The 12,629-nt window shown below is 45.0% G+C and overlaps 1 protein-coding gene across 1 annotated transcript in view; it reads right to left on the bottom strand.

Annotated features, from left to right (window-relative positions):
• Window positions 1–2,973, bottom strand: part of LOC144598634 (uncharacterized) — a 96,378-nt gene extending 93,405 nt beyond the window's left edge. Inside the window, exons 1-2 of the mRNA XM_078408844.1 lie at window positions 2,919–2,973; window positions 416–593 (exon numbers count right to left, since the gene is read on the bottom strand). Coding sequence (XP_078264970.1) covers window positions 416–431 — 16 coding nt within the window. The 5' untranslated portion in view covers window positions 432–593; window positions 2,919–2,973. The remainder of the gene's footprint in view (window positions 1–415; window positions 594–2,918) is intronic.
• Window positions 2,974–12,629: the final 9,656 nt, after the last annotated feature.

Below are 12,629 nucleotides of genomic sequence, written 5' to 3'. Positions count from 1 at the left end.
TTTCTTACAGTACATACTATCAAGAATCGGGAGATTGTCTAATGGTCGGATGTGCCGACAACGGATCAATGAAATTCTTGCTTGCTGCTGCTTTACACATCCATTAGCCCACTAACACACAAATAAATATCCAGTAATCAGCAAAACAATAAATTAACCAGTCATATTAGGTCACTGGATCCTAACAGTGCAAAACTAAAGTGCATAGTGCAACCAAAAACAAAATCCACAGTATATTATAGTTGCTGAGGTTGTTGAGTTGTGGTTAGTGTTATGCAGTGTTGAAGAGGCCCATAGTTGCTTGGAAGTAACTGTTCTTAAATCTGGACAACATTGTTCTCAGGCTCTTTCACTTTCTTCCCGATGGTAGTAACAAGATGAGAGCGTGGCCAGAGTCTTTGATGATATTAGTTACCTTTCTGAGGCTGCATCTCCCGTTGATCCCTTTGTTGGTGGGAAGTCAGTACGCATGATGGACCAGGCAATGTCCTCCACTTTGTGCAGCCTCCTTCGTTCCTGATCAATGGCTGAGTGGGTCATAATGGTTTTCAATTGTTTTCAGCGAGGACTGTAATATACGTGGAATTCCTCTTCTGAGAAGACAAACAAACAAACAACATGCACCATATGTTTGAGAACACTGGGGATTCCTCTTGTACCAAATGGATATAGTTTAGTTTAGAGATACAATATGGATACAGGCCCTTTGGCCCACTGGGTCCATGCTGACTATCAAGCACCTATTGACACTAGTTCTATGTTATCTCACTTTCTCATCCATTCCGTATGCACTAGGGGCAAGTTTACAGAAGCCAATTAACCTACAAACCCACACGTCTTTGGGATCTTGGAAGAAACCGGAGCAGGTGAAGGAAACCCATGTGGTCACAGGAAGAATGTGCAAACTCCACAGAGAGAGCACCCGTAGTCAGGTTCGAACCCGGGTTTCTACTCTATGAGGCAGCAGCAGCTCCACCAGCTGAGCCAATGTGCCATCCCTATAGTGGTGTATTGTGCAGCACATTGTTTGAAATGTCAAGGTTTACTCATTCTTAGTGTTACACAGCAATAAATGTGTACACGTCATGCAAAATATATTGTTTATTTTTAAAAGTCAACTGCCAAATTATCTCACAGGAATGTGATAACATGCTGAGAGGACCTGCATTATACTTAATATATGTGTAAATGGATCACATTATAACCACTGATTTTAAAGATCTCAATTGGCAGTTTGTAACACAATTACAAATTAGCATTTTTTATTGTTATTGGACTGGAGTTTAACTTGCATGCAGTTTTCTTCCTTTTTGTGATAGTTGTACCCTAAAATAACTACCTCATAGCCAATAACATTTCAATGTTGACAGAGCAAAGATATCATATAACAATTCTGACCTCTGCTCTCAAACAATCTGACCTGTGTATTATTGAACACAGCAACCCTTCTAATTGAGCATAAACTCCAATGAAACAATAATGAAAAATAATGATGAGCCTTCGCTCCTGATTAATGCTCACTGACTTGACTTTAAACAGGAGATGAAGCACAAACAGCAGGGCCACATTGCATTAATTAGAAATTAATAGCTTTGCTTTTTTTGTTATCATGCAATGCTTTGCATCATTTGAAATAAACGTGCCGAGAATTATTCCAGCAGTGTATGGGAATCCGTCTGGCATTCAAATTGTCTTCAGGTGCCAGCCCGGGGAAGGATGACCTCTATTTGCTAATGTCAGACTTCTCCTTTTACTTGCCCCTTGGTCATGACCCCATGGACAAACACCAGGCCACCATCTTATGTTCATCTCCCCTCCACAGCCCCTAACACAGTTCAGTTCTCCAATCCCGTACTGCCAGTTTGTACCTCCTTCCCAAAATCAACAAACAGTACTGCCCAGGCAGACACATTGTTTGAGCCTGTTCCTGCTCCATTGAACCCATCTCCAAATGCACAGTGGCACAGCTGGTGGAGCTGCTGTCTCATGAGGCCAGAGACCCGAGTTCGATCCTTAGCATGGGTGCTGTCTGTGTGGAGTTTGCATGTTCTCCCTGTGATTGCGTGGGTTTCCTCTGGGTGCTCCTGTTTCCTCCCACATCCCAAAGAATTTGAAGGGAGTGGATGAGAAAGTAGGATAACATAGAACTAGTGTGAACTAGTGATTGATGGTTGGCATAGACTCGGTGGGCTGAAGGGCCTGTTTCCGTGCTGTATCCCTAACCGAAACTGTGTAAATTTTATCTTGTGCCCTCCGTCCCAATCCCATTTGTCCAGTTCCTTCCCACCTACATCACTTCCAGCAGTCCATCAGTCTGAAGAAGGGTCTCGACCCAAAACGTCACCCATTCCTTCTCTCCTGAGATGCTGCCTGACCCGCTGAGTTACTCCAGCATTTTGTGAATAAATACCTTCGATTTGTACCAGCATCTGCAGTTATTTTCTTATATTTCACTTCCAGCATCTGCAGTTCCTTGTTGTCTCTATTCAAACTATCTTCATCTGCATCAGGCTTCAACTCAATATCATACCACAATGATCTTAACCTGATAGATAGGGTAGTATTGTGCACCATCACTTTTACTTTACCACACAGTGGGCTTTGAGAGAGGGGCAGAACGTGCAAGTGTGGTTTGCTGGGGTGAGGGTGGTGTGTGTCTAGCTCCACCTACTGAGCTCCAGGTGGGTCTGGGTGGACTGTTTAACGGGACCCTGCAAACTGGGCTCACAACGCGACAATCTCCAAGCCCCTTGTAAGTAAGTGCCCCCCGTTTTATATCAATCACTGATGCAGAAGCAGTGACGTTTTGTTACTGTCCCGATACAATTCCCACGATCACAGACAGAGAGACAGAAAGGGGAATAAGCATCTATCCTTATTATTGTTACGTGTATATTATTGGGACATTACATACATACCGATGCGAGGAGCATGTTTCTGTCTGCAGTGTGGATGGATGGATGTATTCACCTGTAGCCCGGCACAAACTCTCCTCTTGCTGCACATGCTCACTCTGCTGTTGGAGCAGCCGTGCTCCGGCAGTGAACTGTTGGCGGGGACGATGTTGTGTCGGAGGCGGGGAGCGGCTGCCCGCGGGACGGCTGGGGTGTGAGTGGAGGCTCCAGGGGTGTTGGTAAATATCGCGCCGCGGTCCCCTGTGTGGTGGTGTAGCATTGGAGGTGCGGGGCGTCCTGCCCGGCTTAGCCCAGCTCAACCCAGCCCAGTCCAGACCTGCCCAGCCCCAGCCCCAGCCCAGCCCGGCTTAGCCCCAACCCAGTCCAACCTCAGCCCAACCCAGCCCAGCCAAACCCCAGTCCAGCCCAGCCCCACTCAGCCCAGACCTGCCCAGCCCCAACCCAGCCCAGCTTAGCCCAACCCCAGCCCCAACCCAACCCAACCCCAGCCCAGACCAGACCAGCCCGGCTTAGCCCAGCCCCAACCCAACCCAACCCAGCCCAACCCCAGTTCAGTCCAGCCCAGCCCCAGCCCCAGACCAGCCCAGCTTAGCCCAGTCCAACCCAGCCCAGTCCAACCCCAACCCCCACCCAGCCCCAGCCCAACCCCAGCCCAGACCAGCTTAGCCCAACCCAGCCCCAGCTCAGCCTAGTCCAACCCAGTCCAGCCCAACCCCAGCCCAGACCAGCTTAGCCCAGCCCAGCCAGGGTTGCGGCCTCCTCTGGATGCTGGCGCTCAGCACGGCTGCCCACGCACTCACACAGCACCCCCTCCCTCCCTCCCTCCATCCATCCCTCCCTCTCGGTGTGAGGTCTGGCTCAGTGGGCAAGAAGTTTGAAACGGAGCAGACTTTCTTTCACGAGGGATACAATCTGTTTCAACGTTTCATTTTCCCCTCAGAGGAAGAAGGCTCTTTGGGCCATCAAGGCAATGTTCACTCTTGCCTTAACATCCAGGGATATAATCTGTTTTAATGTTTCATATTTCCTCAGAAGGCTCTTTGGCCCATCAAAGCAATGTTCTCTCTTGCTCGATCATTGGAGGATATAATCTGTTTTAATGTTTCATATTTCCTCAGAAGAAAGTTGGCTTCTTCCGAGGAAGTATGTAACTCCTCATGTAAAAGAGTTTGGCCCATGAGTCAATGTCGGTTCATAGAGCAATCCATAGTCAAACCCCCTTCCCCCCTGCAATATTTTTCCCTGGAACCCACTCTCCCCAAAATACCATCAATTCCACTATCCCGTGACAGGAGGAGCAGTTTATAATTGCAGATTAACCTGTCAACCTCCTTGGGTTGTGTGAGGACACCAGACATCTGGAGAAAACTCTTAATGTTTCAGGGGTTGCTCCACACAGGCAGAATTCATGGGATTCTGGATTGAGGCTGAAGCTGTGAGATAACAACACTGACAGCTGTGCCATCGTGTTCCCAATGTGCTGAATACTGGAAAACCTGTTCTTGGTTCTGTAATGCGTCATCAGAATTCCTGGCCCACTCTTAAAGTTGAGGTTCAGTGTTTTGAGGTGCATCAGGATTGTCGCTGCAGACGTTCACCTGTTCTGATTGAGGTTACAAACTTTGACGATCCAGATGCATAACAAATGTTATTTTGTCATGGGGCATTCCTTGTGCAGGTGACTTGCCAAAACTCGAGCAGTAATTTACTTGCAACGCTCTCTCCAATTATGTACTGTGTTGTCACTGTGTTCACAGTTCATTGTGTTGGCACGTCAAAATTTGAATCATTTGCAAGGACTAATTAGGTTTTCTTTGCCGGCTCTGGAAGGAACCGATTGCGCAAGCACCAGCTGTCCTCTAATAACCTACCCAAGGATGGTTTCTGGTCTGTAAGCAGTTGCGCTGTCAGACGGTTGTTGGTGTGGCTTACAGTGCCCAAGCCTTGATTGGTATCTCACCATCCAGGCACCCAGAAAGGGAAGCCATATTCTTACACAAAGCGGGACCAAATTTGACCGAGTGACACAACATCTTCCCCCAAACCTGAAGTGTCTGTGGGAAAATCTTTTGGGCTGAATCTGCCTCTAGGCACCAAGGCACAGATATCAGATGATGCCTGTTTCCGGCCATGCCTATATGCCATGGCTGCCTGGTGGATACATCTTTCAGCTTAGCAGTTGTGGAAGGGCATAAAACGGGCCAGTCCTCACACAGGGCGAATTAGCAGAATGAATCTGGGTTTTGGAAGCCAGTTTGCACCATCAGTAAAATTTTGGAGGAGCTCGAGTAGAAGCTTGTTCCTCCAGAGCACCTTGAAGAGAAAGCATTTGTTGTGCCCGACCTGCCAGTCTCTCGCATAGCTCTTCCCACAGCTCCTGCTTCCCTTCTCTTTTGACTGTTGCAAATCATGAATATTAATGGGAAGAATGTATTACTTTTCCTCCCTACCTTGTGCTCATGTACGCCGCAATTTTATGAAATTCATCCTGCGATTTAGGAAAAGCTTTTATCACTGGACAATTATCTTAAATGCCCCCCAGCAGTCTCATTGTCGGGTAGTTAGATGAGTCAAATGCCGATACGATCAGAATATTAAGCAGCCTTAAGCCCGATCAGGCAGGTGTCCTGCATGTCTGTTTACAAGTCTGCCTGAAAGCTGAATTAATGCACATTTGATGCATGACAAATTGCAATCACCCCTCATAATTTTCAACCTCCCAGATGCTTGCTTTTCAGGTGATAACTGACTGCTGGTGTTTGAAACTGCCAGAAACATGACTCTGTTTCAGCAGAAACATGATCCTCAGCCAGTGTCTCCAGGGGCAAATGAAACTGTTACCCACCACAACCTTGGCAATGATCAGATAACAGTTCACCTGATTAAGCTTGGGAGAGCTTTTTGTCAGCCTGGAGTATCACTTGCACACGGCTGTGAGACTGAAAGCTCAATAGCATTTCGGCGAGAGTCTCCTTAGTTTTCGTAGATGGCAAGCAGTGTAATCAGGAAGAGTGGAAAATTATTAATCTATACAATTGATCCTGTTGCTTGCTGTAGACTGACAGAGTTGGAGAGTGGGAGAACACTGTGACTTTGGGACTGCGTCATGCTGCAAGTTAATTAGTTGATGGAGGTCTTGGACCATACACTTGTGGATTGGCCATGCCAATGCACATTGGTCATGCAGAATTACTTCAGCTAGGAAGTCTCTCAGGATCAAGGATAACTTGCTTCCACTCTGATTTTGTGGGCTGTGAGGTGATGAGAGAACCCAGTTTTGGACTGACAATATCCTCCACAGAAGGAACCCATGGAGGCCAATGGGATGGTGGGTGGGTGGGTAGTTTTGGAGTTGGTCCACATCTTCCACTTTATACCCAAGACCTCCACATTGTTGACGCTGCTGTTCTGAATGCTCCTTATCCAGTTTGAGTAATCACGTTGTATGTTGCTGCTCAGAATAGTGCCTGTTATAGAAGACTGGGTATGGAAAGGCAAGTGATATTGATCCCTCTATAATGGACTGAGTGCATCTTGGAAATGGTCGCTGGTTAAATTGAAAGGTGATGTGTGTGGCCAGTGATCAGGAGTCACTGGCATGGTAAGGTGTGTAGAGAGAGGGAAGGGCAGGGGGCATGGATGTGGTGTGGGGTGCAGACAGAGGCCGGCATTGGGAACGGTCAAATCGGCGCCAGCGTTGGTGATCGGGTGTGGCGTAACAGTGAGATGTGCGGCCAGTGCAGGGGATTGTTGGTTAGAGACAGGGTGAGGTGGTGTGGACTAGACAGAGCTGGGGTTGTTGGTTAGGGACAGGGTGAGGGGCTGTGGACAGAGCTGGGGTTGTTGGTTAGGGACAGGGTGAGGGGGTGTGGACTGAACTGGGGTTGTTGGTTAGGGACAGGGGCTGTGGACAGAGCCTGGGGTTGTTGGTTAGAGACAGGGTGAGGGGGTGTGGACAGAGCTGGGGTTGTTGGTTAGGGACAGGGTGAGGGGGTGTGGATGGATTGGGGGATCTGGGATGTGGTGGACATGTGTGACCTGATCAGGGGATGGTAGTGAAATGAGCAGACAAAGCAGAGATGGAGATGTGATGGTGGGTGAGATGAAAATCAGGAGTCGGGATCGTGGATAGGTTCACGTGTGGTATAAACACTCAGTTTAATATTTAAACGATACAGCTCAACAATTAGTACAAGAGGGCAAGGTGTGTGTTAACGTGTTGACTGTGAGGTGAAGACTAGCTCCGTCTTCCGCTACACACCGCCAGCAGACCACCCAGGTCGGTGTTGATTGGTCGGCCCAGATCACGCCAGGTCCACGCGAGTACTCGAGCTCGACGAACGACGGTTCGAGACCAAAGTGCCACCATAAACACAAAAAACTGGAGTAACTCAGTGGGTCAGACAATGTCTCTGGAGAAAACGAATGGGTGACGTTTCGGGTCAAGACCCTTGGGATCGGGGGATGTGGTGAGGGGTGTGGTCATACCGTGGAACAGAGCAGGACTGGTTTGGGGACTGGTTGCCAAGTTTAGATGGCAGCATGGCCACGTAATGGCTGAGATGGGTGGAAGGATGAAGTGAAGAAGGCTGTATTATCTGAGCCCGCATTAGTGTGACAGTGTATGCATTTGTAAGTCAGTGTACACATTCTTTTTTTTTAAAATCAAATATATTTATTCAAATATTAAAGTAATATATACAATACAATAAAACCAAAACAGAACACATTCTTAGCAGCATCTGTACTTGTGAGCATTAACCCCCATGTTGCAAAGCTTGGTCTCCAGATCTCTGGCCATTGCATCAAGACCATGCTCTGTGTCGCTCCCAGGTTGGCTGGACTGCGATGGTTATTCCATGTTAAAAGGCATCATCTACTGGCAGCTTCCTCTCCACCACACAGGCAGACCTGGGCAACTTGGATTTCACTGTTACCCTCAGTCTTTATGGCATTGGGGACATTTCTTGGAGGGTAACTGGATGTAAATCCTAAATATTATAAACAATACTCCACATCTACTGACGCCTTATACATTTAGAAACATAGAAAATAGGTGCAGGAGTAGGCCATTCAGCCCTTCGAGCCTGCACCGCCATTCAGTATAATGACATGGCTGATCATCCAACTCAGTATCCTGTATCTGCTTTCTCTCCATACCCCCTGATCCCTTTAGCCACAAGGGCCACATCTAACTCCCTCTTAAATATAGCCGCTGAACTGGCCTCAACTACCTTCTGTGGCAGAGAATTCCACAGACTCACCACTCTGTGTGGAAAAAAAACGTTCTCATCTCGGTCCTAAAAGACTTCCCCCTTATCCTTAAACTGTGACACCTTGTTCTGGACTTCCCCAACATCGGGAACAATCTTCCTGCATCTAGCCTGTCCAACCCCTTAAGAATTTTGTAAGTTTCTATAAGATCCCCCCTCAATCTTCTAAATTCCAGCGAGTACAAGCCGAGTCTATCCAGTCTTTCTTCATATGAAAGTCCTGCCATCCCAGGAATCAATCTGGTGAACTTTCTCTGTACTCCCTCTACGGCAAGAATGTCTTTCATGTCTTTCATGACATTTATAGCATGTCTTCCTTCATGTTGTACTTAATGAGCTTGTTATTTAAAGGGCGATCTAAATTTTGGTTTGTTGACCCCTGCCGGGACGTTTGCGTGTGTGAACAGCATGGTGCTTGGGTAAAAAACGCTGTAGTCAAAGAGTATACTGGCCATCATGATGGATGTTAATGCTTGTGTGCGGTTACACATCCTGCTCCAGTTCATTCAGGAAGTAATGTATTGGTGGGAATGGAATATTGAGAGAGAGGTGGGGAACATAATGCTCTGTGGAAATAATAGTTTCAAAACCTGTTGACCAGTAACAAGCTGAAGAATGTTTTATGAAGCTATCTTCAGACATCGGTGGCCTCCTGGCCTGTGATATTCAAATTTAAATTTCCATCCCGGATGACCTCTTCCCAGTTTTAATTAAAATGTAATCATAATGTCGAAACAATGGAGACTGAGGCAGCATTCAGTTATTGCAGATATAGGGAAAGTTTAAATGGGTACAGCTTGCCTTTAAGGAAGATGCCAATTTCATTGTAAATGCAATGATTATTCATATCTAATTATACAGGATCACCTATCTTTCGAAGAAATTCAGTTGTACAATTCTGACAGGTAATTGTAAACATTTTACTGCCAAAGTAATGCATTAATGAATTTACAAAAGCTCTTAGGTTCGTCAGCAGCTAATGGAATTAGACATCTCATTGTTCTTGAGGACTTAAATTGCCTTTTTTTTCATTTTGGTGCACTCAATTCAATATTTCACACGATGTTTCAGACAAGTATTTAGGAGGATGACACTAGGAAATGCTTTCATAGTGCTTGAATAGAATTATTCAACAGAGAATGCTGTTCTTCAATAGGTTCGACATATTTGCAATATTATCAGAATGTCGTATTGAGTTATTGAGCTTGTGATTTGAGCAAGATTGTTTGATTTAAAATCAAATTGGCCTCATTCGGCCAGCTTGTTTATCACACTCAATTTAGGTAGAAATGTGTAGGAAGGAACTGCAGATGCAGGTTTAAACCAAAGATCGACACAAAAAGCTGGAGTGACAGTGGGGCAGGCAGCATCTCTGGAGAGACGTTTCGGGTCGTGACACTTCTTCAATTTTGTGTGTAAGCATATAACTCCATTTTATTTTGTCTTGATAGTGTGAGAAAACTGATATTCAAGTTCCTCCCTTCAGAGTTGTAAATATGTTTATTGATCTTTGGTCGAGGCCAGAAAAGTGGGGAAATGGCTAACTGAGGTTTTTCTTGTATCAGTAGAAATATTAACAGAAAAGGTTGGAGGCAGACGATATGGATCCTCCTGAAATGTCATGGATCCACAGTACTGAGGAACCTGTTGCATTAATAAACTTGCAAAGCTCATTGGCAAGCAGACTGCATGAGATAACTGGATCTGCATTGCCCTCTGAGGATGAAATTTAGATATTGAAAAGTGGGTGTATTCCTTGTAATTGCAGTGTGCCATCGGGAAAGCATTTGCAAACGTATTCTGCCTCACAAATTCATCAGTAATCTTTTGGATGTTATTGGGCCTTATTTTTTGTTTGATACTGGAGTCTGCAGCTCAAAAATTAAATCACTGCAGGCAGAAGTGGGTGGAATTTAATAGCAAAGAAATGTTAGATGTTATCTTAAGATCTCATGAAATTGCATCAATGTCTTGGTTTAGAAAGGCTGGTCATCGTGGTACTGACTATTTTTATTCAGAAAGCATACACAAATAACTTTAGTTGCAAGCAGGCCCTCAGATTGGATATTGGAGAGAATTTATGAAGCAAGGAAATTAAATCTTGGTAAGAGTAGCAATTTGGGGATTATTCAGTTCTATTTTTCAGCTTATTTTTGGAGATACAGCATGGAAATGGGCTCTTCGGCCCAATGAGTCCATGCCAACCATTGGTTACCCTTTCACACTAGTTTCATGTTATCTCGGTTTCTCATCCATTCCCCAAACACTAGCGGCCCATTAACCTATAAACCCACCCCTTTTTGGGATATGGGAAGAAACTGGAGCCCCTGGAGGAAACAGGGAGAACATGCAAACTCCACACAGACATAATCCAGAGTCAATGTCGAACCTGGGTCTCTGGCGCTGTGCAGCAGCAACCTTACCAGCTGCACCACCGTGCCACTGTAATTGGTGTAATTGGCACCATTTTTCCATTACAACAGTGACGATAGATTACAGAACATAGCAAGGTAACGTTTTGGGTTGGGATCCTTCTTGTGGGAGGAGAATCCGGACCCGAGATGTCACCTATCCATATTCTCCAAAGATGCTGCCAAACCTGCTGAGTTACTCCAGTACTTTGTCTTTTTTTGTAAACTAGCATCTGCAGTTCCTTGCTTCTAGTTACTATTAATTGTCCGAAGAAGGGTCTCGACCCGAAACGTCACCCATTCCTTCTCTCCTGAGATGCTGCCTGACCTGCTGAGTTACTCCAGCATTTCGTGAAATAAATACCTTCGATTTGTACCAGCATCTGCAGTTATTTTCTTACATTAATTGTCTGAAAGCATTTTTGAACTTTCTGAAGTCATCGAAAGCACTGTATAAATACATATACTTTTTTTTTTCAACTATGCTCATATTCTGAAACAGTTTTAATGCTGGAATAAAAAGCTAATACTGCTCCTGGATTTTTGCCTTTTTTGGTACTGCTGGAAGCCCTGTTGGCTGTTGGATATGAAGAACTCTTGTTAATCTATGCAAGGGAGCATGCCAGACATTTGGTCTGTCAGTTTTCCACCATTTACAACTTATGAAGGAAGGCAGGCATTTTGCTGCAGTTCAAATTATACCTGAAAGACAGGAGACAGCTTGAGCTGTGCCACTCAATTCTACACGATCATGTATCAGTTGTCTTGAAAGCAGAATGTGATAAGCTACCTTTAGCTGCTTTTGATCGTGGAAATCTTGTAAGGCAAAGCCGTTACTTATTTTTCCTAACAAAGCAGTACCAATGTAGACTGACATACTGGTTTACTTGCGCTGTGGACTCTGCGGATAGGAAAACTGTTAGGCACGTATTTCTTAGCTGTCTGTTTAGGAGAATGCTTGGAATTTTCCCAACTCAGCCAGAAAAATGGCAGAGATGCTTTATTTTGCCTGAGATAAAAACATACTCTACCTGTTGAGAACAGTGCCTGTGGGATTACACAAAATGCTGGAGTAACTCAGCGGGTCAGGCAGCATCTCAGGAGAGGAGGAATGGGTGACATTTTGGGTTGAGACCCTACAGACTGGGATTAGTTGAGATTCAGTCACTTCAGTTCAGTCAGTTTAGTTTATTGTCACGTGTACCGAGCGAGGTACAGTGAAAAGCTTTTGTTGCGTGCTATCCGGTCAGCAGAAAGACAATACATGATTATAATCGATCCATTTACAGTGTATAGGTACATGATAAAGGAATAACGTTTAGTGCAAGATAAAGCCAGCAAAGCCGGGTCAAGGATTGTCCGAGGGTCATCAAAGAGGTTGATAGTAGTTCAGCACTGCTCTCTGGTTGTGGTAGGATGATTCAGTTGCCTGATAACAGCTGGAGAGAAGCCGTCCCTGAATCTGGTGGTGTGCGTTTTCACATTTCTATACCTTTTGCCTGATTCTACTATATTCCATGAGAAAATTGTACTTCAAAGCTTATTATCAAGGTTTTCACCTCAGTAATGGCTGCTTGCAGAACGTACAGAGTTGAATGGTGCTCTTGAAATCGGTGCACAAGAGAGCAATAAATTGAACATGAAAATTACATATCCACATGGAGAATTAATGCATGACAATAGAGCTGTGAGGCAGAATATATTGCATTCTATAAATAATCAGTTAGCAAAATCATCATTATAATCCTTGAAAATTAATTCAACAAAATATTTCCCTTCTCATCCCATTGGAATTTGGGAAGTGCAATGTGATCTGTTGGATACCCCTTTGAGCTTTGGCTTATTCCCCACTTCCACTACTTTGTTTACCCTCTCGACACTGAAGATTCAAGCTAAGATTAGCTGGCTTATTAAAGACTAAGAATCTAATTAGTACAATTGAATTGTAAAACACTGAGCTTTCAAGGGAGCTTGTTAATATTTTGAAGTAAACAGCGTCTCGCTCAAGTTGCAAAGTTGGAAACAAAGCA

This window comes from Rhinoraja longicauda, chromosome 12 (genome assembly GCF_053455715.1).
Source record: "Rhinoraja longicauda isolate Sanriku21f chromosome 12, sRhiLon1.1, whole genome shotgun sequence".
Taxonomy (NCBI): domain Eukaryota; kingdom Metazoa; phylum Chordata; class Chondrichthyes; order Rajiformes; family Arhynchobatidae; genus Rhinoraja; species Rhinoraja longicauda.
This window is presented reverse-complemented; position numbering and strand designations above follow the sequence as displayed.